The 27,150-nt window shown below is 32.7% G+C and overlaps 1 protein-coding gene across 1 annotated transcript in view; it reads right to left on the reverse strand.

The window, feature by feature from the left end:
- The window catches only part of Pcdh15 (protocadherin-related 15), a 759,655-nt gene that overhangs the window by 559,057 nt on the left and 173,448 nt on the right, over positions 1 to 27,150 (reverse strand). Inside the window, exons 3-4 of the mRNA XM_013514752.1 lie at positions 5,771 to 5,785; positions 5,206 to 5,271 (exon numbers count right to left, since the gene is read on the reverse strand). Of these exons, the coding sequence (XP_013370206.1) occupies positions 5,206 to 5,271; positions 5,771 to 5,785 (81 nt within the window). The remainder of the gene's footprint in view (positions 1 to 5,205; positions 5,272 to 5,770; positions 5,786 to 27,150) is intronic.

Here is a 27,150-nt window from a genome sequence, read left to right on the forward strand (position 1 = left end):
GACCTTTTGGAAAATCATTATTTGGGACAAATGAGAGAAGCAGAAATTATTGCTGTATACATAGCTTCACCAGTAATGAGCAGAGCCAAAATATTTTCTATTACAACAGTATGTAAGTGTAATTCTAAAGGCATTAAAGTGTATGACTGATCAGACATAATTCCTTCATAATTTATGGAAAACCCCTATTCCTTCATCGATGTGTACACTTTTACTACAATAATTCTGAGCGACTTGATGTGTTGGAAAATTAGACAAAGGACTAATGGTATGTGTGCTTATACTCATGATTTTAATTCTGTGTAATATCTACAAACAATCTTGCAACAGGACTGCTAATGTTGTATAGAACAGTTTAATTTTTCCACAGCTAAAAATCAAGTTAGAGTACCACAGATTTTTCAAACACGAGGGAAGCATTTTTTGTATCTACCCAGAGAAGTAGATCTTCCATCTTACACTAGAGACAGCTGATTCGATGTCAACACTGATGACCCTACATGATGCTGAAACATGTCAGGCTAATGTCGTATATCAACTGACACGCATTGTTAATTAGCTGAGATAGTTTTAGAACTTCACAAATCATCAGAACTGCCCTTTTTCATGAATGAAAATGTTGCACAGCCTGCTGCTCAAAACTGTTTTCTTTCATGCATTTAAACTTGCCTTATTCTTTTCCTTATATTTCAGAGACAACTACCTTTTAATGATTAATGAAATGTGGGGTTCAGTGACAGATGCCACAAAATAAAGAGCCTCTAGTTACCTTTTCTGTAAGACAATGATGCAGAGTAGCATTGGAGCCACAGTATATAGAAAGAGTAACTGCTTACAATGAAACTGGACTTTTCCCTCCGAAGCCATTTATATTAGATCTCTGTCTTTCTCTTCCTCAGTGAAATTCCACTCAATTTTCAACTGTTTAATACCTAAGAAAATATTCTTTATACTTATTTCATTAAAGGATAATATGTGAGCATTTCCTAGGCAATATAGGCTATGTAATTTATTTGAAATAACCCAAACAGCTCTCACAGAACTAAGACAGTGAAAGAGAGCATAGACAAAGAGAAGGGATGAAAGATAAAGCCCAAAACATCTCAAAGCAGTTGCTAAGTTTTGACACATTGAAAGAATCATGGGCTAAGGCCAGGCCTATGTAGGGACTTAAACATTAATAACATGGTTTGACTATGTTGAAGTATCTTTCCGTCTGCTATAGATCACTAATACCCACAACATCTTGGTAGTTTTTTTACTTTTCTTCAAACTCTTTTGTCCAGGCTGCCGAGTCCCTGCAATTCTACTTGAGACTTTTTGGAGACGTGCAGCAAAATTTTGCTAACTTCTTGTAAATCTAACAGCTATAAAATTGGCAACTCTTATCAAAAGAAAATTATCTACAAAATATTTTAAAATTTTAATCTTCTACTCCAAGCTTGGAGGTTTTGACAATAAAAGAACTAGACACTAGGGGGCAGTATCTAAATGCGTCTTAATACCATTATTGTTTTAAGTGAAGGAACTGTCCCAGAATCTAAGCCTTCTCTTTCCTATTCATATGACTAGAGCAGAGAAACTCCAGCTGTGAAGGGATCAGATACAGGCAGTGTCCCTTGATACAACTTCCTCTACCTTCCTGGGTGCACATCGTAGGCTTTGACCACATCACTGCCTCCTAGCTTGGCTCTGGAACATGTTCTAACTAGAAATCTTAACTTATTCGCTGAATTGGCCGTATCATCCTCCACTGGTGCTGACATAATATTACAGAGACATTGCAGTAGAACCTTTCATTTCTCAAATATATGGAGAGCCTACAACACCCCTTTCAACGTTAAATCCATAAAGGATTCTTTAGCTGGGCTTCTATTTTCTCACAGACACTCTTTTCCCTCGAATCACTTTTATACAATCCAAAGTGCTGTTTTCATCCGGACTTAAAGTCAGTTTTCTCCTTTTTTGACACAAGACTGCATACATAATTATATAGATTCTGAAAACACATGAAACCAAGGATTCCAAATGTTTTTTAAATGCCAATCTATGCTGGCTGTCAAAGCAGCTGAGTAGGCTGATTTGGCAGGCATGTGAGTTTGGTCCTTAAATAGTCCCAGTGTAACAACCCCTGGCCTTTCTTCTTCCAGTAAGGGGGTCAGTGCAGTAAGCAAATCAGAATCTAATGAAACTTGAAAATGTCTTTCCAGAAAGGCTCTTTAAAAGGACATTATCACTACATGAATTCCAGCTAATATGTCCTCCGTTTCTGTATAAGCATTCTTCCATCAAAATATAATTACACATTAAATGTGCTCTATATACTAGCTCAGACCTGCTGGGAGAGATCAAGAATCAACATATCTCTCTGTATGTCTGGTTTGTCTCCTTATAAGTTTGGTTTCCTGGTACTCTTGTACCTGTGATGGTAATGAACTCTTGCTTCAGATCAAGGAAAGCATAATAAATCTGCCCTCAGCATTTCACTGAGGGCAAAAATCAGAGAAGGGAAGAATCTAACAGAGCCCAAGATGAGACTGGAGCACCACTCATTAAGCTTGTAATTCTTTAAGGCCTATACAAACGTGTAAAGGTTTCTATCATATCTACCCATGAAGAGGCCAGAACAAGTTTCAGTCCCACTGAGTATAAAAATCGAAAAAGAAGCAGATATATGGGCAAATATGGACTTTCTATAAATGTAGCTCAATGACATATTTTAGAGAAGTTTAAATATGAATTTCAAAAGAGAAAATAGTATTTAGATGCTAGACTTAAGAAGAGTATATATTTAGCAGCAGAGACTGTTGCATGACAGACACCAATAGTGTGAACCAAATGAAAATTTATTCATAATAAATTTATTAGTTTGGTTCAATAAAGGATTTTCTATACCTTTCTTTATAGAAGCCACCAAAACTCTAATAATGAGTGTTTATCATTACTGGTCGAAATAAGATAATCACATAATTTATTACTATCAATTAAAAGAAGGAAATGAGAAATTAAGGCCGTTTCAGAGCAGGACTAGGAATAACTCTCTTATTGTGATGTTTCTTAGACAGTCTAAAGAAACAAACGAAGCACATTTTCATGAATTATCTCCCTTAGACGTTTAAGACAAGAATGATTAAACACTACATTATAATATGTGGAAGAATTTTATCTGATCGACATATTTTTAGAAGTTTAATGCAAAAGAAAAATGCAAAGCATTTATTCCCTCAGTATTTATACTCCTTATGATGACACTCAAATAAATTTTGGCAGCATTTTGAATAGTTGACAGTTTCTACAAAACATGCCAAGTAAGGAACACAAAATTACCACATTATATCATGTTGGATTCTTTTAAAACATAAATATTGAACTTTCCCCATATGCTTCTGTACAACCTGCTATAGCAACATCTTTGTAGCATACCCAAGCTCCTTTGAAAATCAGGATATAATCAGTACAAAAGGAGATAAAATATCACCATTACTGTAGCTATAACTATCTGGTTAGCAAAATAGGCTCTCTATACAATCACATGTTAAAACAAATTCATTCAATAAATTCAAATGTCTTCTTTCAGCTTTGCTTTAGTCTTTAAGGAAATTGGTTTAACAGAAGGAAAAGAAAATATACATAGACCTTCCATTGTGTTAAATGACTTTTTTTTTCTTTTGAAACATCAAACTTCTCATTGCATGACATTTAGAAAATATAGGTTTGCTCTGAATAAACGTAGCTAACTATAAGTAAAACATGTCTACACATAAGAAATAATAATTAGTTTATTTTATTTTTTTTCCTTGTGAAGATAAATTTAGTGATTATTTTCCAGTTTGTTTACATGGGACACAATAACTCTAAACCTGCATACTCTCAATAGATTTAGAGATTACAAAATAATCAAAACCCTCATATTTTGTGATTATTTATTAATATAAAAGTTTGGTGTAAGATCTTAAAGTTGTTCTGATAAAATTTCACAATGCTACATTCTTGACTGGTTATAAGAAATGTACAATATTAAATATTAAATGCTTCTGCTAATCTTGCAAGTGAGTAAAAGGAGTGTCTGTAATGAAATAAAACTCCATAGGGAAGTGAACTGATGCAGGTATTACACATATCATAAAAGTTTTCAACACGTATATGTAAAGTTTTCATAATTTGTTACATATATCATAAAAGTTTTCAATATGTATATCTATAAATTGTGGAAAAATCGTCATTTTCTTATAAGCTACTTGACATCTTATGGAAGAATATCTGCTTTATTTATTTATTCTTTTTGTCTTTTTAAGATAGGGTTTCACTGTGGAGTTCAGGCTGGCCTTGAACTCACTTTATAGCACAGGCTGGCCTCAAACTCATAGCAATCCTCCTGCCCCAGCTTCCAAAGTGCTGGAATGCCCACTTTAGGATGGAGGTAAAGTACAAATAAATAAAAGGAAAGTCTATCCCCAAATTAATAGACAGAATGAGCCACAGACCATAGTCACACCTGGCATCATTTGAAATGGAAACAGAACCCCAAGAGATAACCATTTTATCGCTACTTGATAAAGGAGAGAATTTTATCCATACCTGAAGGTTCAAAGATGCAAGAAGAGTGCTAAAGAATACAACCTCAGATGCCATTGATTTTTAATTCTGATAAACACAATGTCTTTAGGAAGAACCTGATGAGTTAGGCACCAGGTGTTAATTTCCTGAAGGAATCAGTGAAAATCCATACTACTCTCAGTCTGTTGTCATCTGTCTTCCAAGCACATTAGAGATTGTCATTAACCATTCACAATCACAATGTCTAAGCAGTTCCAAATCTTAATATTTGCCAAGTTTCAGATAATTCTAGTGAGTAGCTTAAGACTTACCTTGTAGTTCATCTCTTCGGAGGAATATGTTATGAATGATATTTCAATCTATGTGCCCATATCAGGACGCATTGTAGTGTTGACTCAGTGTCAATATCTCCTTCTCAATCAAGCCTGAATGCTTTAATACATTGAAAAAAATCTCTTCTAACATAATCAAAATAAGTTTTCTCCATGAATGGCATAATTTAATCTGATACAATGGACATTAGAGGTGAACTATTTCAGTATTGTGGTTGAAACTTTCCTGCAATATCTCTACTTACATCACATCAAGGATTGAAATTCTAAGACATTCTTCTGAGATAAAACATTGCTAGAATAAAATTGCACTCACCATTCCGACTCTCTTCATCAATAGCAACTATGGTAGCTGGTGGGCCTCCCCTAGCTAGTTTGCAATCTAGAGAGAGAAAATAATCAAGGTGAGAATTCACAATTACATGAGTTTTCACCATGAGGGTCAATCTTTTGAGATATATATTGATACTTACAAAGAAAAATCCTACAATCAAATTAAATTGTGAGATTTTAAACAATTAATTAAAAATGTTTAAGGGATTCCTTACCACATCATAAAACAGTCACTTTGTATAACCAAAAGCTATTAAAATATTACTGAGAAAACACCAGCGGAGATCACTGGAGAAGAGAAGTCCTCCAGGATAGAGATAATGAGATGACAATTTAACCCAAAGAAAGAACATAAAGGGATGATTAACAAGGATAAATTGTAATTAAAGGTTCACAACAGAAACAAACATAATTGGACTTTAATTGTAATAAAAGGGTTTAATTACAGAGAGTGAATAGAATTTTAATAATGTTCTAAAAAGAATAAAACAAAGACAGACAAGCAATGCTCATGAGATTGCTTGAGATTGTTACATGTGTCATCTTACCCTCATACTGCCAGTCTGGAGTCAAAAGTATAGAGCCATCAATGGAAGCAGATCAGAAAAATGAAAGAAAGAGAAGAAGAAAGAATATATGTATATATTTAGCGAGAGATTTAAAGATATTTAAAGCTTTATATAATAGCAAACAGATTACCTAATCATTTGTGGTAATGAAATATATAAAACCCTTCTATCAGATTTTATAATTCTACTATAGTATTACACAATAAAATAACATACATCATCAGCAGTTTAGGTACTAGTGTAGATATACTTGAAAATAACAAAAGGTACATTTATGTTTCTTTTGAAAAAATAGAAACAAATGATTCACAAATAGTCTAATACCCTTACACTGAAAGGAATATTGGGACACTGCCTGTCAGCAGTTGCGATGACTAATTCCTTGTTTGAAACACTGCTAATACCATGCTGTGTGTCACACAGTAATAGACATAAAAATAGTATCATGATTGTAATTAGAATGCGAAGACTTTGCTTGAAAGATGCCAAATATGTTTCAGAGGCATAAAAGCATTCTCCTAGGAAGTAAAAAAAAATTAACTTCACATAAAATTATGCAAATATATGTTATCTGGATGGTGATTTCCAGGCTTATTTTTAAACTATTGCCACTTTTATGCAAAGAACATGAACTGGAAGGCCTTGGGCAGCACCGTTGTCTATTGTAAGGTGCTGCCTCTTTCCTATGAAGCAAAGAAGCTGAGTCATCTACACCTTTATCCTTGTCAGCATTCCAGGCATTCCAAGAGATAGTATTTCCAGATCGGTAAAAATCTGTATCCATTGCCCTCTTTCCTCTCCTGCCTACAGAGACTGGCCCAGCTCAGGCTCTCGCAGACTGCCACCTCCACTCCACAGGGCTTGCTTCTGAGAAGCCTAGTTCTTAAGTCACTTATTTCATGAGATTTGCCTTCCTGTGGCCAAATCAAAGTTAGAAAAATGGCACTCCTCTGCGCGAACATGTACGCTCCGTTTGAAATATAAAACAAAAAATTTCCTTAAACAACATTTAAAGTGTTTAATAACTATGTCCCTCTTGTGTTTCAGATATGGTTTGACTGTATCCCGCGAGAATTCATGCGTTAAAAGCCTGGTCCTTGCGTGGTGATTTCAGGGTGTGGGGGAAACTTCAAGAGGTGGAGCCTGGCGAAAATTTGGGAGTAACCACCCTCGGGAAGGTAATGTAATTCTGTGGAGATCCTAGTTAGGTCCCATAAGAATAGACTGATACAAAAGAGCAAGCCTGTTCCGGAATATTCCTCTCTGCCTTCCTGTGTTATCATGTGACACCCCTTGCCAACCACTACCATTGTGATGATACCCACGATGGGGCCCATGCTAGGGGCCAAACACAGGAGGCTGCCCCAAACTGTGCATTAAATGAACCTCTGCGAGTACTTTGTTGCTGCATCTGACAAAGTCCAATACAGACACATTCTTTATTTAGAAATAACCATCCTGCCCCTCACTTACAAAAAACAACCTACTCTTATTGGAATGTACTGTATATATTTTAAGGAAATTTTAGGATATGGAATCATTTTTGCATTTATTTCTGCCTTACAAGTCTCTTCTTCCCTTAATAGAATTAGATATTTTACCTATTCCTCAATAAATTTACTATATTTCTAAATCAAACTTTGTCTTTTACTTCCATGTTGTCATTACACATAACATAATACTATGTATTAAAACAAATATTCTACATGCATTGCTTTTTCCTTCCATTATATACTTAATAACCCATCATTTAATCAAATTTGTAGATTATTTATATCCCCTATTTTATAAACAATTTCCATGTACTCTGGGAGAATAAAGGAAAGGAGGGATAAAGACCAAGAGAACAGAGACATAATAATAAATACACATGTATTGTGATACTATATATGTAAACTCAATTCTTTAATAAATTTACAAATTATAAAAATGATTAAAAGATGAAAGATTAATTCTAGGAGCCTTTTGATGAAATGTTTAAGGTCTTCTATGTAGAATATCATGTCATCTGCAAATAAAGATAATTTCACTTCTTTCTTTCCTATCCTTATTCCTTTTATTTCTCTCTCTTGTCTAAATGCTCTGGATAGTGTCTCAAGAACTATATTGAATAGGAGTGGTGACAATGGACATCCTTGTCTTGCTCATGATTTTAAAGTGAAAGCTTTCAGTTTTTGTCCATTTACAACAATATGCTGTGTAGGAACCATTGTTGAACTCCTACAATCTTGTATAGTAAAGCTCTGAATCATTTCCATTGTTCTATATTATTTGTTACTGTCTTTGATTGTTTGATCAATCTTACATTCTTACGTCTTCTGGAGTGAGCAACTTCGTTGAAGATAACAGTATGTAATGAAGCAACCATTGTCAACTCCTATCATTTTGTGTTGAGATCATATATCCTTTGTGTTGTTTTTGTGTTTTGATTTTGTCTTCATTATTGTTTTGTTTCTTTAGTTTTTAAAATAAAAATAAGATGATACCACACACATGGAGAGTGAGTACAGGACAGCAACAACATGGAGGTACTTTGTAAAGAATAGAAGAAAGGAGACCTGTTTGGTTCTTAAAGAATCATATCCTTGGATTATCAATTATCTCTTGTACTGCATGGTAAAGAGCAGTTCTTCTCCACGGTCATTCTTTCCTATACACATGGACCCTGCCTTAAGATCATGAGAGTTGTAGAGATTCAATAAAAAGTGTGCATATTAGAAGGAAAAATAGATTTTTGAACAATAACTTTCTACTCAGACAAGAGGAAAGACAAAGGAAGAAGGAAGAAGTTGAATATAAACATTTTAAAACTTTTCATCAGCCAGTTACTATCAAATTTAAAGACAATCTTTCTCCATACAGCCAAGTCACATATGGTCTTCATATCCTATCCCAGCCTATTTCCCTTATTATTTACATCTTTATGGTTTCTTCTCTAGCTATTGCAAAACAAATGTATTTGTGCTGTACCATTCGCTGAACTGTGCTTTTTCCCCTTCCCCTGGTGAACTTTATTCCTCTTTCCAAATTCTCTCAAAGCAGCACTTCTTGTCAAAAATCTTCCATGACATCAGTCTGGATTAATTGCTTCTCTCTGTATTCCTCCAGGATATATGAATTCCACTGGATTAACTATTCCATTGGAAAATATTAATTACCTTTCTCACAAGGGCTCACTCAGTTCAAGTCTGTATCATACTCACCTGACTAACCTTGGGACTTCAGAGCTGGTACAGAAGGATTAGTTGCTGAATTTTTTGAACTGTGGTCTGACCAACTAAAATTGCCCATTGAACACCCTTCCATGAGAGTCACGCAATAGTTTTGGTCTTCATTGCAAGCTTAATAGAAGAAATGACCCAGACATAAAGGCTGCCCTGCAGTTCTTCCCAGTTAGGTCCATTTAGATGACTCCCACTGGGATTTTTCCTCTAGCAGATTCCAAATCCCATCAATAAAATATTTTCATGTACAATAGATACTCTGAATCTAACCAAATATACATATACTAACACTTTTAGATGCACATCACTGATGAAGACAAGTTTGTCAAACACATAAAAATAAACTATTAATAACATTATTCATAACAAGAAAAGTGTTTTGACATGATGCATTCATGCAAGTATGATTAGTCTTTAAATGAGCACAGTATTGTAATAAGTATATTCAAAATAGTTTTGAAAAGATAGTAATTTTCAGAATTAGTTAAGGATGTATTATGTATGTAAAATATCTTGTCTGAGATCAAAGTGAAGAGTCGCAAGTAATTCAGGCGATTGTGATCCTATTCCCCATCGTCTATGAATAACCTGCTTGCCACAGGAAAGACAGGGTGGCTGCTGATGGTGCTATCCTGGCTGTGGACTACTGTAATCTATTTAATTACATCCTTAAGCATCCTGGTTAAATCATACATTGCTTTTCATAGCTAAAGTTTTTAACTTCTTAGGACCCTACTCATTTCTAATTTGTTGGAATACGCAGTGTGTGATTACCTGTATCTAAGTGCTCAGTGTGGCTTGTCTCTGCCTTGCTCAGGTGTCTGCATATTTGCCCACGTGCACGGGCACACACCCTGAATTAGTGGACTAATTCAAAGTAACTTGGTCTTTACTCACAGTATCATTACATGTTCTTTGAATTTCATGCTATAAAACCATTTTATTTTCCGTTTATTTCATAAGCTGCAGCAGAGTGACTGTTCTCATTTTTCCAATTGATCTTTGCTATTATATTCATTGTAGAAACACACAATGAAAATACACACAGGAGTTGACTCTTAAGGCAGACATTTTTATTTTACATTTAGATGTTCTCATTCACAGAAAAGGAAGCATGAGTGTGAAGTTTAGGTCAGTGGATGATACTCTTAAATTGTATCAGCTAAAACCGGTCAGCAGTGACCCAGAGTTAGACCATGACTGAACGGAAGTCAAAGGATCTATAACTAACAAAGCACATAAGTTATTTCAAGTTTAAAATAGGGTATGCTATCTATGATGACTCTTTCCACATTAGTGTTTAAAGATTTCAGAATTTTCCATAGAGAGAGCAAGGTATTTATTATGCCTTAATAGCATCATGAGCAGATTATATAAACTTTCCAGCAGTATGGTCCAGGAAAATCCACTTAAATCACTGATATTCGGGCTGGGAATTTAGCTCAATGGCACAGTGCCTGCCTGGCAAGTGCAAGATCATGAGTTCAACTCCTGGTACCAGAAGAGAAACTAAACAAAACAAACAAACAAAAAAAGTCACTGCTTTGTTATTGCAGCCTGTGTTCTGCATCATGTACTTAAAAATTTTAATTTACTTAATTTTATTCTAATTGTTCTATCAACAACAGAAGACTTCCACACAGATGAATTGTATTTAGTGAATGAGAAGAAGCCTCATCTTTTACACAAGGATTTGAAAAATCTGAGTAATTAGAAGGAGATGAGTTAGGCACGAGAGTAAGCAGGCAGAATAGGGAGCAAATTTTCATGAAAAGGCTCATTAGAGAATCAATAAATAACTTTAAGTTTATTATTGTGCTCAGTGAATTTTAATGTCTTTTATTATTTTGTAATTTCAATGTAAATTTAATATCAAAATATAACTTCTGAAGCCACATTTAGTTTTCTTGCAGAAAGTTCAAATTGAGTCAGAAGTTGTGTGAGTTTTCCTTCCATTGTTGATTACAGTGTTTCCCACACTTGTCAAAACTCCAAGTCACTGTAATTGTATTTGAGGAATTTAAGGTGTATAAAATAAATCTTTGTTTAAGGTGTAACACCACCACTTCATCAGAAGAAGTAATACTGCACTGTAGTTAAGAACGGCGTCTTCAGAAGCAGACTACTTAGGTTCAGCGCTAGCCAAATAGAACTACTTATTTGCTTTTAAGACTTTGAAAAGATACTTAATTTTTCTGTACTCTGGCAGTATTTGGAAAATGGATAGTTTTACAGAGTAGTGACAGGTTTTAGAAATGGTATATAATTACTGTTAGGGAATTTTTTTATTCCAAATGAATGGTCTAATCACATATAAGCACGTTTTAATATTGTAAAAGCAATGAATTAAAGGTAGTGCTTTTTGTTCTGTTTTATTTTACATTTCACTAGCATTTTCAATATTCCCATATTTTATTTTTACAACATAGGCTCGGGTTGGTTACACTTAAAGTGATATATTAGTATGCACTTAATTGTATGACCACAGATGGTTCACAATATAACTTGACATAAGCCATTCAAAATATATCCTCTTAAACTACATATTACACATTGACTGGTTTTAGATGATACAATTTTTTATTGCAGCCTGTGTTCTGCATCATGTACTTAAAAATTTTAATTTACTTAATTTTATTCTAATTGTTCTATCAACAACAGAAGACTTCCACACAGATGAATTGTATTTAGTGAATGAGAAGAAGCCTCATCTTCTACACAAGGATTTGAAAAATCTGAGTAAATAGAAGGAGATGAGTTAGGCACAAAAGCAAGCAGACAGAACAGGGAGAAAATTTTCATGAAAAGGCTCAACAGAGAATCAGTAAATAACTTTAAGTTTATTATTGTTCTCAGTGAACAATATCGTGAACCAGGAATGTGTAAAGCTGAACTAAAAATAAATACCACTCTTAAGTAATTCAATATAAAGTAAATAGTATGTATGTTCTAAAAAGCTCATCGTAAGATCTTGCTCTCTATTCTAAAATCTGTCTAGAAGGTCTTTTTTGCTGGTTCGGTTATACTACCGGGTTGACCAACTTGTCTTTATTGTTTTATAATTGAAAACCAAAGTAGAAAGGAAGGGATACATGCTTACATCAACAAGGAAGATAAATATTTAAGGAAGAGTTTATGGAAAGCATTTAAAACCTTTATATCTTGTTTCTGGACTGCAATGTATTATTTTCTAATTATTCTTAATGAGCAGGTTCAGTGGAAATTTTCAATCATGATTCTTACTAATATGCTCAAAAGGTCAAAAGATAAAAGCTGAAGCATCAACATCCTTGTTTAAAATTACATTCTTCTAACAGAGAGGTTCTTCATAAGTTTTTGTTTAAAACCCACATTGCACATTTAAATAGAATTCTATGCCAGGAGACAATTATGTATACCTAAGCTTTCATTAAAAAGCAACACTGTGAATTGGATAAAGCAAAACTTATAATCATTTAATTGCTAATAATATTAAAGGCATATTCATGTAAATTCCACATCTGTTTTCCAGTTATGACTCACTTCCACATGAAATGAGTCTGTCAGAATTACAAATTAACATGCACTGAAGTAACTTTCCTACCTAAATAAAATAATACTGAATTACATTTCTGTGACTTTGAAAGGTGTTAATATTTAACCTTTATTAACTACTTTTCATATGTATGAAGCAGAGACATTATTAGACAGAGGAGAGAACAAAGTACTGGATATCATTAACTTGGCAGAGAAAGTTTATATATTTAAATCTATATAGGTAGCTAATTTTCTGTTGCTCTGTCTTCTTAAGTCTCTCTGCTATCAAAAGCACTAGGTGAAGTTCTATTATCAAAAGTGGAAAGTTTGAGGAACAGATAGGTGCTGGGGCTGAAAGTTATGGAAGAGAAAAAAACATAATAATTTAAAAAAAAAACAATAACGCACTACTTTTTTCACATGTTTCATATTATTTTCTTGGTGATTCTTTTGATACAACTTCAACTAGAAAGCCTTTGCTTATGGTCAGCCAGCTAGAAGTCCTCCCTGAGGAAATAATGAACCTAGGATAGCAAGCTCCAAATGTCCTGCATTCTTTCCATTGTTTCACAATGAAAATGCAGTGACAGAGGGTAATGCCTACATATGTCAACTATTTAAAAATGTTACTACTTCATTTAATGAACAATCTCTTTCCGCATCATAAACTTAGAGTAAATTCAAGGCCAATTCCAGGCAACGGTATGATGTGACCTATTTTGGGCAGAAAGAGAACTTGTTGTTAAGTTGGTAGATGTCATTACAGCCTCAAGTTGGAATATACATATGTACAGATTAAGTCTGTCAAGAAGAGTGTTATGATGATATTTTGCCATCAGCAAGAAGAATAAAAGCATACTATTGATAAACTGAATCCATTTATGAACTGGAGTTCTTCTTTAGAATGAGATTACAGTTAGTGGTCATGGTTTTGACAGTTTGCTCTCCACATGTCTGGTGTAGGACCAAGAAATCTTTATCTCCTGCTGGTTTTCCACATATAAGCTCATTTTTAGACAACCATTTATACAATTTTGAAGCTATGATGCTATTTACAGCTATTAAAGGGTGGGACTCTACATTTTACTCCTTTATATTTTTCTCCATCGCATATTTTTCCTAGTACTCAGCTGAAAGAACACTTTAGGGTTGATAATTGCCCTGTTCACTCTTTTCCGAGCTATACGTTTTCATATTTTCACAACCCACATTTCATTCTCAGTATTGTATGTTTGAAGGTGTACATACTGATATTATGTATGATATTTCAAAAGAGCATAACACAATGAATAGAAACCAATATTTTCACATTTTCTTTTATGCAATCAGAATTTTATCATATCCTGACTCAAATTAATGTACTAGAATACAGAGTATGACATTTTACTCTTAAAATTTTTTCCTTATAAACATGAACACAGCACTTACAGAAACTTTGAAACATTTCTAATATCAAGAAGTAGGTGATTAGAGAAATTTAATTATCATTATCCAAATAAAAATCTAAAACATATCATTATGGTTCCTATGACCCAAACATCTGTACTTTTAGTTTGTGAACATGGCACTTACAGAAAGACTCAAAATGGAATAAAAAGCACTAATAAAAGTAGAGAAAAGTAGAAAAAATGTGGGATGGCTAAAAATGCCATATTTATAATTTTAGTACAAAGATAAGAATTCATAAGGAATAACGGCCTGCCATAAGTAATGTCTCTCTCTAAGAAAATAGCTCCTGTATTGCTTTACGGTATATTCTACTAATTAATCATTATGTTAATGACCTTAACTAATCATATAATTTTTAATCTATGCCAAATCTTTTAATAATTGAAAATAGGCAATACATTTTGGAAATATTTTTAACCACAAGGCTTAATGAAAATGAAGTTATATTTTTGTTCTTTCAAATTATCAAAGACTTTATTAAAGGAATAATATCCAGTATTGGTAGGGAACAAGCAAATTTGTAAAAGGTATTTGATGATTTTCATACAGCTGTAAATTATGTTATATGCAAGAACATTTAAAAAAGAAAGGAAGAAGAGAAGAACAAAGAAATTTAGAATGTAACATTTCAATAATTGTAACAAAAGGCTCTTTGACCCATGAAGCTTACTTTGTGGACTATCTTAATATAGAAATAATGAAAGAAGTATATATTGCTGTGAATATACTTATAATAGTGAAGCATTATTTACATTTATCCAAAAACAATTTGGACATATTCTGCAGATGTGCCAGATACAGTACCCTGATCCACTCCAACACCTCTTGTTTGGTTTTCTTTTTTGTTATATAAACCAGGCTGGGAAGCATAAAACTATACTTCCCCCAGGAATTTGCATTAGATTTACCTGATGATCTGCCAAGCAGAACCACTCTCATGCTATTTGGAAGAAGAAAAAGAAGAAATGAGCCCAAAGAAAATCAGTTAATTGTAATGCACAAAGTGTGTGACTCTGTGGGGTCAGCTGCTGCAGGGAAATATATGTCAGGCCAGAGATTCAAGGTGCTGTGTTGAGGGATTGCACCATTGAAGTTTCCACTGGAAAGTTGATTTATAACTCGGTATTTCTGGCTCTTTTGACCTTGCCACTGCAGTGTCTAATCTTTCTACTGCATCCTGATCCTTCCAAGTTAGCTGGCACATGTTAATAAATACATTCCAGATGAAATGAATTTACATTCTATTATTTGTACTATGAAATTTGATGAATGAATCAGCTATTGTAAATGGATATTCATGATGCAGAAAATAAATCTTATATAAGGAACAATGATAAGTCAAAAAAATAAAAAAGCAAGTTTCCATAGGGGTTATACAAATTCTGATTTTATTTTTGTTTGTATTTTAAAAACTTTCAATAGGAAGTTCAATAGAGGACAATTCAGTGACAATTACTCTAAGTGCTTCCTAATGCTTAGAACTAACTTATTCATTGATTGCATTTATGACAAAAAAAATCTAATGGATATTTGAGAGAAAATTAACGAATGTCACATATCTAGGAAAATACTTGTGGTAAGGATGGCAAAAACTGGAAGTAACTTAAATTATGCATTTATGTTATTTTAATATAATGTGAATCGATATGAAGCATCCAATTTATGTTGAGTAGTACAATTAAGCTTATGTTTTAAAAGAAAATTCTTTGAAGAGAAAATTACCACTAGATTTTAAAAGATTTAATTTAATTTTTATTTTTGTGGTCGTGGTAAAACAATCCACAGCCTTGCATGTGCAACATATGTGCACTTCCCCTGGGCTGCCTCTTCTGCACAACAATTGTTTTTAACCAAACTAAAGAAGCAAATATCAAAATTTTCAGAGTGCTAGAAGTGAAATAAAAATAACTTCCACAAACAAATAGGAATGGGCTGCAGAGTTAAATCTGTATCCATACTGAATTGAAATAGTTCTACAGCCTCTGAACAAAACTAACATAACAAACTTAAATAAAAGTAATGTCAATCAGAAATTATTTCATTTCAGCTGCATTTAATAGATGAATGCTTTGGGCATCATGGAAGTAAGAAAATATTTATGAGTCATAAAAAGAAAGAAGCATATTAAAATGAAAATAGCCCAACTGAATAATAGTTTAAAAGAATAATTTGTGAGCAAAATATAATTGAAAATAATTACCAACATGCTAGAAAATCTAGCCACCAAAATTTAATTTTTACTTTGGTATATTATAATGCTCTAAGATTCTAAGTAGCATATGTTTTTATCTTGCTTTGAAAAATATGCATACATAAATATACATATAAAATATATATACATAAATTGATAGTAAAGTATATCAGACCTTTATTTGTACTACTATGTTTTCATTAATCAGATTTCTTCAAAAATTCCTATTATTAATTATTTCTTTTTTATTTTTTTCAGTTTACAGTCACTTTAAAAATAATATCCTTTTGAAGATGAATAGAGTACAAATGGATTTTGAACCTCTAAAAGAATGTGTGCTGTAGATAGCAAATAGACATTTGTAGATATGTGCTGTAGATCGCAAATAGAAATTTGTAGATCGCAAAAAGAATGCGTGCTATAGATAGAAATTTGAAAGGTACTTGTTTTAATTTCTGTGAACTTTTGTTAAATTTTGTAAAGGAAACTATTAAAGAGAAAAATACGTCAAGTATGCTAATACCATTGAAAGAAAAAGAAGTGAAAAAAGTCATTTGAATTATTTCTTTTAGTCACATCAACTAGAGCTTCCATTTGTCATTTAATATTCTCTAAACTGGAATCCATGGGTACCATTACTCCTTGCCATGACCACTAGTAGGTTTAGTTGACCAAGGTTATAAATATTTTAGAATTTTCAAAAGATTTGTGTATACACACAATATTGAGTATTTGTTTCACCTTTTTACTTCATGAATGTCTCTTCTCTACATTTTCTAGGACTATATCTCATTCTGCTTTTCACATACTAAATGCAGAATGAAATCTTCCAAACTTCAGAAAGTAAACAATGGTATCATTAGTTTCTTGTTGAAGCTAATACAGCATGAGTCAAATATATTTGCTCTACAAGACAAAGGGAGAGGTCAGTCTGCCACATGAAACTCTTCAGTGTTGATGTCAGTTCTTTACTGACTCCAAAATTTAAATGGTATTATTAAGTTCTAAAGGTATTGATGCAGTCATTAAGGACATGGACTCTAATATTTGTTCTTTTGGGCTGATAGTAGCAGCTTATGATTCCTTCATGCTTCATTATTAGAAAGTTCCTTATACTGGTTCTCTGGTTCCAGTGCTGGTGTGACAGGTATGGGCCACCATGCTTTGCCCTGTGATTCTTCTTTAAAAAAGAGAAATGTATAGTTGTCATTTCCTGGTCAAAGACTGACTTTTACTTGAAAGCATTTGCTAGATTTTCTCCCTTTGAAATTCTTGCTTTCATTTTCGTTACCGTATTTCAACGCTGATGTGGAAGAGGACAAATTTGATGTAATAGGTGCAAATTCCTTCCCAGGATATTCATCAGTTAGGGATAAAATCATTCTTGTTTGTATTCAGAGACAGAATTTAACACACTTATTTTAGTCTGTTAATTAGAAATAGATAAGAAAATGCACAGGTGTATTATTTGAGTGGTCCTTGCTTTGGTTTTGGAAGATATTGGAAGAATAAATTTTCGACCTGAGCAGAAATCTCACGTAAAATGGAACAGTTTACTGAACTTCTTAGCCATGAGATTTACAAGAATCCAGTCCTTTCCATAGAAAGAAACAACCATAAAACAATTACTCTACTGATTTCTTAAGAAAATTCTTTTTTTGGAGAAAAATTATGTTTTATTAACTATCACACTATTATAGTACACTTTAAACATACAATCTGCTCTTAAATATTAACTATTTTTCTTTTTTTGCATTTTCCCTTTCAATTTATATGTATTCAATACACTTATTTGAGAAATGTATGTTTTATTATGCTGTATTTTCTTTTTCTTTTTAATTATTGTTTATATTTTCGACTAAAAAATGTACAAAATAAAGTTATATTGTCAGTCTTGTAAGAGCTATACAATTTTCTTAAATGAATACCTATAGTTGCAGCAGTTCATCTCATGAAAATTTTTACAGATCAACTCTTTGTAAATAATAGTCCTCTGAAGAAAACAAGATACATATTTTAAAAAGATCTTCTTCATTAAGGCTTGCTTCAAGATCTTCCCTCCACTGTGCCCACCATTTTCAAACTATTGTGTTGTGAACTTTTTCTAATCCCAGTCCAGACCTGATGTCTCATGTGACCCAGTTTAAATTACCTTATCTCAACTGGCAAAACTCTCAAATATCAGGATTCTGACTTCCCCTTTCTGAAACACTGCCACGACATGGTCAGGCTGCTTTATTGCTGCCCAGCATGGTCAGTTCCGATATGTTCATCCCTTGGTATTAGCCTTTGTTATTTCTACTATTGTTATTACTCCTACTACTTTAGTATTTCTACATCATTTATTAGTGAGGGAAAATGTGAGAAAGATGGTCTGTTCATATATACTCTATTGAGCAAAACAACAATATTCATCTGTTCTATACATATATATGAAAATTTCACACTTACTTTCTTTTTAAATCATTTAAGTTCTTTTTATTTCCATATACTAATTTAGTTCACCTCTTTCCCTTTAAATTTTACTATGTAAGGATTCAACTCAAATAAAATACCTAGATGAGGTAATTTTCTGATGGCTATAAGCTAGCAGTGATTTCTGTTTAAAAGCAGCCCAACTTCTAAATGAGCAGCCTCTAAGCAACTGTGAAACATTATGAAAGATAGTTGAAGGGCTCTAAATCACAGTTTTCTTTTTCCTCTGAGGTGTGTATACATTCTAACATTTACAGTACCTGTGAAAATAAAACTATATAACAAGAATAGAGCTTGACACACAGACTTTGACACATCATAGGTGTTCAATGATAACCTTCATTATTTTACCAAGTTCCTGTCAGTACAAAAGATAATGTTGTTAGAGATCCGAGTCTGAAATCTTATAGGAGCTTTTTTTATTTAATTTTTATTTTAGGAGCTGTTAACCTTGTTATTATTATCAACTTCTCTTGGATCCTATGTAGATCAACAACCTTTGTATCAATTGAACCAGCTGCAGAAGTTAGTTTTGTTAATATTTCACATTAAACATATGACATATTGTCAGCAAGGACAACTTAGTCTCACATTTTAAAATGCTAAAAAGAAGGGACTGAGCATGTTTTTGTATATTTAGTCAGATTATTACTCTGAAGATAATCATTGAGAGTATGTCTTCTGAACCCACCTACTGGGATCAAGTTTAAGACTGATTTTTTTCTATCAATAATATGCAATTTCTAAAAAAGTGTGCATTTATAAATCCCTCCATGTCCACAAATAAAAAGAAACCACTTTATATATGCATGGTTGAGTGATTACTTATCTAAAATACAAAATAAGCATGTTTTAGAATCAGTTTCTCACTTTAAAGATGTGGGCATTAAGTGAGCATTCTTTCTCTGTAGTGAAAAGTTTATTCCACATCCTAGTGTACCTTAAAATGACCAACGGTTATTTTCTTCCTTATCCCCATAGTTAAAGGTAATTTAAATATTCCAAAACTGAAGTTCTGTCCCTCTACCTATACAATGCTGCAGCTGTCTCGTTGTTTTAACAACATTTTATTGTACATATTTAAGATATTCAAGATGATGTTATCTATATATAATATATATATATATTTATAACTACTATAGTAAAATAAATCAAATTAACTACCACAATATCACTTCACATAAGTTACCAGTTTTTATTTTCATAAGAGCAGCAAAAATCTATTAATTCAGCATGAATTCTATATATAGTACATTTTTTCATTCTGCACTTTAGAAATCTGGTATTTTTGTCTTCCATATCTGCTGTTTTAGATCTTCTGATCTATATCTCTCCTTTTCCACCCTCTACTCTATCCCAGGAGCCATTTGTTCCACCTCTATTTTTATGTATTTGATATTTTAAAATTCCAATATAAATGAGATCATCTAATAATTTTCCTTTTTGTTTGGCTTATTTTACTTCTAGCATAATGTCCTTCAGACTCATCCATGTTGTGTCAAATGGCATAATCTCATTAATTTTTATAGCAAGTTATATTTCGTTTCATATATGCACCCCAATTTCTTTATCTATGTATCAATGGATATCAGTTATCTCCATATCTTTAGTACTGTAGAATAATGTTTCAGTGGATATGGGAATACAGATATCTTTTGAGTTGATAATTTCATTTCCTTTGGGTAAATGCCCAAAAGAAGAGTTGTTGGGTCATATGGTAGCTTAATTTTAATTTCCTTAGAAACCCCACTCTATTTTTCATAATGACCACATCTATCTCCATTTCTAGTACCAGTGTGCAAGAGTTCCCTCTATGCAAACTATTCATCCATATTTATTATTTTTTGTCTTTTTCATAGCTGACATTTTTACTTGAAGTGAGATATCTGCTAATGTTTTTGACATTCAGTTCCCTGATGATTATTGACATTGAGAAAATTGAAAAGTGAAGTCTCTTTAGTAAATAGAGCTATGACAACTGAATTTCCTTATGTAAAAAAAAGTGAAATTAGGCCCTGGTCTTACAGAACACAACAGCTTCTCAAAATGGATAATTGTCCTAAAAAAATCTATAGCAAGTTAAATATACCTAGAGAAGATGATAGGCAAAAGTGCCTTCACTTGGGCATTACTGATGATAATGATCACACTAGAAGCTCAAGTAACAAAACCAAGCATAGGGCTGGAGATATAGCTCAGTGGCATAAGCACCTGTCTGGCAAGCACAAGGTCCTGAGTTCAACTCCTGTTTCAAAAAAACAAAAGTATAATAAATGAATAAATAAATGGAACAAAATCAAATTGAAAAGTTTTTGCATAGCAAGGAAACAATTAACAAAATGAAGTGACATCTTGCAGATTGGGAAATTTATTTGAAACTATATATCTGATAAGAGTCTAATATCCAAAATTTATAAAGAACTCATATAGCTCTGTAGTGGAATAAAAACGTGACTAAATCTGGGCAGAAGATCTGAAGGGATATTTTTCCAAAGAGGACATAAAAATGACCAGTAGTTATATATGTCTCTATGTATCAATATCTACTGGAAAAAAAAATCCACTTATGCATAGTTCGATGCCTTTGTAAGAGGTCATTATTATATTAAAACTAGAAATTGTTTTTCTTGAGCTTTTTTCATTTTGGGCTGATTCATCAGGGGAACCGGTGGTGGAAATGTCTTTCTCTGGGACTCTGCTTGAATTTTTTTCTGCCAATGTTTTTAATGTTTGCTCATAAAATAATTTTTGGACATGATGACCTTCAAATTAATCTATTTCAGAAAATACTTAAATTACCATAATAAGTTCCCCTGAAGATTTTAAGTATGATTAATATTGTTTCTATTTCTTGGCTTAGCTGCGAGTTTCTAGCATGGAGTATTTCTGAGAGTACTTTAGATGATAATTGAATGTATACAGACATGAAGCTAATTCTTTCAAATCATTGTGTAATGTTGTACAATATCAAATTGTTTTCCTATAGATGGACATTCAGACTGCTTTTCATAATTATCTAAAAGAATTCTGCAAGGAAGATTTTAATATATAGCACAATATAAATAAATACAGTTACATAATATCAAAAATTTTACTTTAAAAACAAAGAACATATAGAAATAAATCTGTGTTAAAAATGTCAATTTGCCCTTCCTAAAGGACAGAGATATCTAATTTTTCACCAATCATGTGGAAAAGTATAAATTTCATAAAACAAATGTAGGAAGTTTTTTACTTTATAATTTTCACTTTTATATACTACAAGAGAAACTTTGCTCTATAATTTCTAGAATATACCTTGTATATGAAGGTAAAATTTTACATGTTAGGATACTAATAAAAATCACCACATTCTCTTTTTATTTTATTTTTTGGGGAGGTTTCTTGTTTTTGTTTTGTTTTGTTTTCCCCAGTACCGGAAATCGAACTCACAACCTCAAGCTTGCCAGGCAAGCACTCTGTCGCTGAGCTAAGCACCCAGCCCCTATCTCTTTTTTATTTTCTAAATAATCAATGGATGTTGACTTTTTAAAAACTGTTTCACATTAGTTTCCATTAATTCAATCAGGTCTGCACCCTTTGTGTCCTTGCTTAGTAGTGAATACATAACAAAGTGTGCAAATCTGTTACCTTCTGTTCAACAATTTTAAATAAGCAAATAAAGGAGTTGTTTTCTTTTTCAATGGCTTAGAAATCCTGGAAATGTGAAAACAATAAATGAATTTAAAGCAATAGTGAAATGTACAAAAATATAAGAAAATAATCTGTGAAAATAAATTATCAAGCCAGGTTTTATGAAAAAAATTAAAAATGTATAAATCCTGACCAAAATTCTAACACGCCTTTTGGAACTGTTATCATGTGTCAATATGGAAACAACCCAGATAATTGCTCTCATAGAAACACAGGACAGATTAATCCTAAGGAAGTTTATTTTAAATTTCTGCAATATCAATGATATCATTTGAAAAAGAAGGAAAACAAGTAGCCATGAGAGAGGTTCTCCAAATGAGACCTTAAAACTGCAGGACAATTATATACAAAATGCTAATGGTAGAAATACAAGAGCCAAAGCAAATAAGGCATGAATTGAGCCAAAGCAGGATATATGATTTTTAGCAGCGAACAGAAATAATTTGGTGGAAAGCATGCATAAGATAAGAAGCAGCATCTGTCAGAGAGAAAAAGCAACTGGTCAAATCAAATCAAATCTGTGGGATTCTAACAGCATTGTTCCTTCTGTTTGCTTTTCCTGATGTATGCATCAAAAATGCATATTTATGATATCACTATTTAAAGGAATTGGTGGAATATCACAATTGATATTATTTCATATACTAAATTTCATCATCTGTATAAAAAACCTTAATTTCAATGGATAAAATTTGTTGCTTATTCACTGTTTGCAGTAATTTAAATGAAAATATAAAGACTTAGGTTTTTCATATATACTCGAGTATTCCTAAATGACCTTTTTCTAGTAAGAACAGTAAATCTCACTTTTTAAAAAAAAATTTCAACTGTAATTTCTTATTATATCATATCTCATTTAATCTCATAAGGATAATAAAGATTCTATTAGATGCATAATGGTAAATAATTCAATATTTATTGGATTCAAAAAACTCAAATATTTGATATTATGCATTATGAAAACTATATCATGCATAATGAAGTTAGGTATTACCTTTACAAAAAGTCTTGTAGAAGGTCATTTAATAATGAACAGTACATCTATCTTTTACATATCAAATAAATATAACAGTTTATTTTAAAAATGTATTGTGGTATGGGTTAGATATAGGTCCCTAAAACTTCTCACATACTCAGAAGAGGGGTCTTGGAAGGTGATGGGATCATAGATAGATTATACTTCAGTGCTTTAATCCACTGAGAATTCCTAGTTGAAGATGCTCTTAGGTAGTGGAGCCAGGTTTTAAAAGGGACATAATCTGAAAATGCGTATGGGTATTTCCCACCCTAGCTCCTCCCCTCACTTTCTGCTTCCTTGTTGCCATAACCTGAGCAATTTTCCTCCCCCGGAACTTCCTCCGTCCCTCATGTCTTGGAATCAGCTGAGTATAGACTAAATTCTCTAAAATCTGTGACCAAAATGAAACTGTCATCCTCCTTGAAGTTGTGGGTGTTGGGTATTTTTGGCCCAATTCCTACAGGACATATAGGAATATTAGTTTTGCAATATATGTATATATGAATGAATGAAACTGAATCATTATAAATCCAGAAAGCCATAAGTGTCTTTCTCAATCCAGATATGTCAACATTACACTCATATGTCCATACAGCAGTTTGACATTTATGAACTTCTCTCTGAATTCAAAAAAGTGAAACTTTGAGCTTTAACTTTTTGTGAGACATAGACTTTAAGAAACTATATAGGTGCTGGAGATGTAGCTCAGTGGCATAAGCACCTGCCTGACGAGGGCAAAGTCCTGAGTGCAATTTCTGGTACAAAAAAAAAAAAAAAAAAGGCAATAAAGAAACCATATAAAATCATTATTTTTGTATTTATACCATATCAAAGAGAAAAGATTAATGAATTAAGTCTCAACAAACTTAAAACTTCACTTTTCTGTTTGAATATGTGAAAATTGAAAAACAGTATGGACTAAAAAGGGTTTTTAGGGTAGATTTTAAAACAATTTGAATTTTGAATATTGAAATACATTTGAATATTGAAATACATCTATCGCCTCCTGAGATGTTTTTAATTTAAAAAAATCCATCTCTTGCCCAGATTTTGATGTAAGCACAGTTACTGTTAATGCCAACAGCCTATATAGCTGAGGCTACTGTAACCACAAAACCACAGTCTGGAAATTCACTGGACCGGAGAATTTTTTTTTTGTCCAGCACTTTTCCTCTGGTGGGTTTATATTTGCATTTGGAAAAAGCCACGGATTTACATGTGAAATGCTTTAAGCATTTGAATTTGCCAGGTATTACTTTTTCAGTTAAAGAAAACACATACACCATAAAATCACAGGTTGCCTGATAGAATCCAAATTGTCTGCTCAATTGACAGAGGAATAACACTGCATTGAAAAGCACAAGCAAGGTTTCAGCAAAGGTTCTGTAGAAACAATTGTGGCAAGAAGTCATTACATTAGTGGGTTGTAGCTTAATGTGCAATAGCTGTAAAAGAGACATCAGCTTGTTCTAAGAAGGAAAAGTATCTGTCAAACTGGGACTCCAGCTTGAGAGCTGGTAATGTGGAAGCTGATGATTTCGTCTTCTATTCTGCTTGTAGTTATTGTGGTAGCAAGAAAAGCCACCCATTCCAATCATAGCAAAATAATTCAAATAATACAACCACAGTCCTGAGAAATTAAACATGTAACAGGTCTTGTTCTCCAGTCAGTGTTGAGAAAAAACAAATATTTGGCTGGTACTTCACAGGGAAAAATAAAATGAAAGCAAACAAACAATAAAATCCTCAAGAGGCTAATAGGCTTGTACTCAGGAACACAGCAAGAAAATGACAGAGAGAACAAGAGTACTGTTTTCTAAATCCTAATTAATTAATTAATGCTCACAATCACGGTAAAACATGTATTACTTTTTTTTCTAAATGCTGATGAGTCTACCAAAGCCTTAAAGACTGCAAATTGTTTTACCTATTAATTCCAAGTGATGATATATTGGAAAAGATCCTTACAAGAAAACTAAAGTAAGTTATAAATTTAGATCTAAAAGACCTATAATATCTAAGGCAAAACTGGGTTTTGCATCAACTGAATGAGATGATTCAGAAGTATGGCTACATTTAGAGTAAAGCTAGCATAATCTTTCATTGAATAGGAATTACAGTTGCTAAAGCTTTACACATTCTTTGAATGCTATTTCCAGATTAACCTTTAGTATAACTGATACAGTTTACCTCATGTAAAATGCACATTAACATTATAGCAAATATTAGACTATCATAATTAATTTCAGGAAAGGCTTTAATCAATTTTACTACTTGTATTTACCCAGTTTCATATTAAAATATATTTAGTATGAATTAGGTGGCCAATTAGAAAAAGTTTCTGTCTAAATAGGAAAGACAGGTGCTAATGTAATGCAAAAAACTGAAAAATCAGTACCTCTCAAGTCAAGACTAGAAAAAAAGCTTTTGATATCTCATCAGTGAAATGAGAATTAATTTTCTTTGAAAGTTGTCATGCTAATTAAATGTTTAAATATATATTAAAATCAAGTACAAAAAAGACTCTACAAATCATTGTTTCAGTGTGTTATAGTCATTAATGTATATGTTTTTGTAAAATATATAGATAATATATGTTAACAAAAATGCCACATATGTGGAGAAAACATGAAAATTCAAGAATAGCCGGGCATGGTGGAGCATGCCTGTAATCCTAGCACATGCGAGGCTGAGGCAGGAGGATCATTGCAAGTTCGAGGCCAGCTGGGGCTACAAAGTTAGCTCAAGGCCAGCCTAAACTGCATAGTGAGAACTTGTCTCAAAAAGACCAAAAAAAAAAAAAAAAAAAATTCATGAATAAGAATTCCAAACACTATGAAGAGAATGGGTATGCTAAAACAAAAACTGAGATGTCTGATTCTACATAAATGAAGAATTTGGTGCAGCAAAATTGGTTGAATCCATTACTATCAAAAAACATTTAATTTAATTCTAAAGTTCTTCTGAGTTGAAATTTAATTTTCCACATCTGTGTTCCTACAGGTAAATTTATATATATATATGAATTCAAACATCCCATCTCCTTTCTCAGCAATATTTCTTATTATAGATCAATAGATTTGTATTTTCTCATTGGCAATTTTGCCTGGTTTTGGCTTTTGTGGTCTTTTCCCTTGGGTTTGATAGCATTTACGTTTCTAGCAAAAAGTTGCTTTCTTGCTTCTGTGAAACAGCCTCTGGCCCTTGTTTTCCTTCATTCATGTGGTTCTTCCCACTGGCCCTGCACAAGCAGCCAACTGACACCTCCAGAGAGCACTCAGAAGCAGAATCTCTCTAGCTGCACCAATGCCTCCACACGTTGAAAACAAACTGAAACAAAAAGTTCCTGGGACGTCTCTGAATGATTATGATGACGGTAGTGGCGATAATAACAATGAGAAATACTGACGATAGAAAAGCATGATGTTACTTTCTGCAGTGATGGAAATGTTTTATTCTGTGTCAAGGATAGCATTTGCACAGGTGTATGCAACCGTCAAAACTTATGAAACTAAAAGCTTAAGTTCTTGTGCTTTGTTTTATGCAAATTTTACTTCATTATGTTACTTCTGCACACAAATGTTTTATCTGTAAATAAAATAACGTGATGATTTGGATATATTATACATGATGTGTACCATAGCTGTGATTTTTGAATGTATTTAAAGACTTTAATTTTTAAAGTATTTTTACAATCAAAACAACATGGAGAGGAAGGTGCAGAGATCATCTTTATACTCCCTATCCTCACACATGTGTAGCCTTCCCTATTACCAACACTCCACTAAAGTAG

This window comes from Chinchilla lanigera, unplaced genomic scaffold (genome assembly GCF_000276665.1).
Source record: "Chinchilla lanigera isolate Chin_1 unplaced genomic scaffold, ChiLan1.0 scaffold00024, whole genome shotgun sequence".
NCBI lineage: Eukaryota > Metazoa > Chordata > Mammalia > Rodentia > Chinchillidae > Chinchilla > Chinchilla lanigera.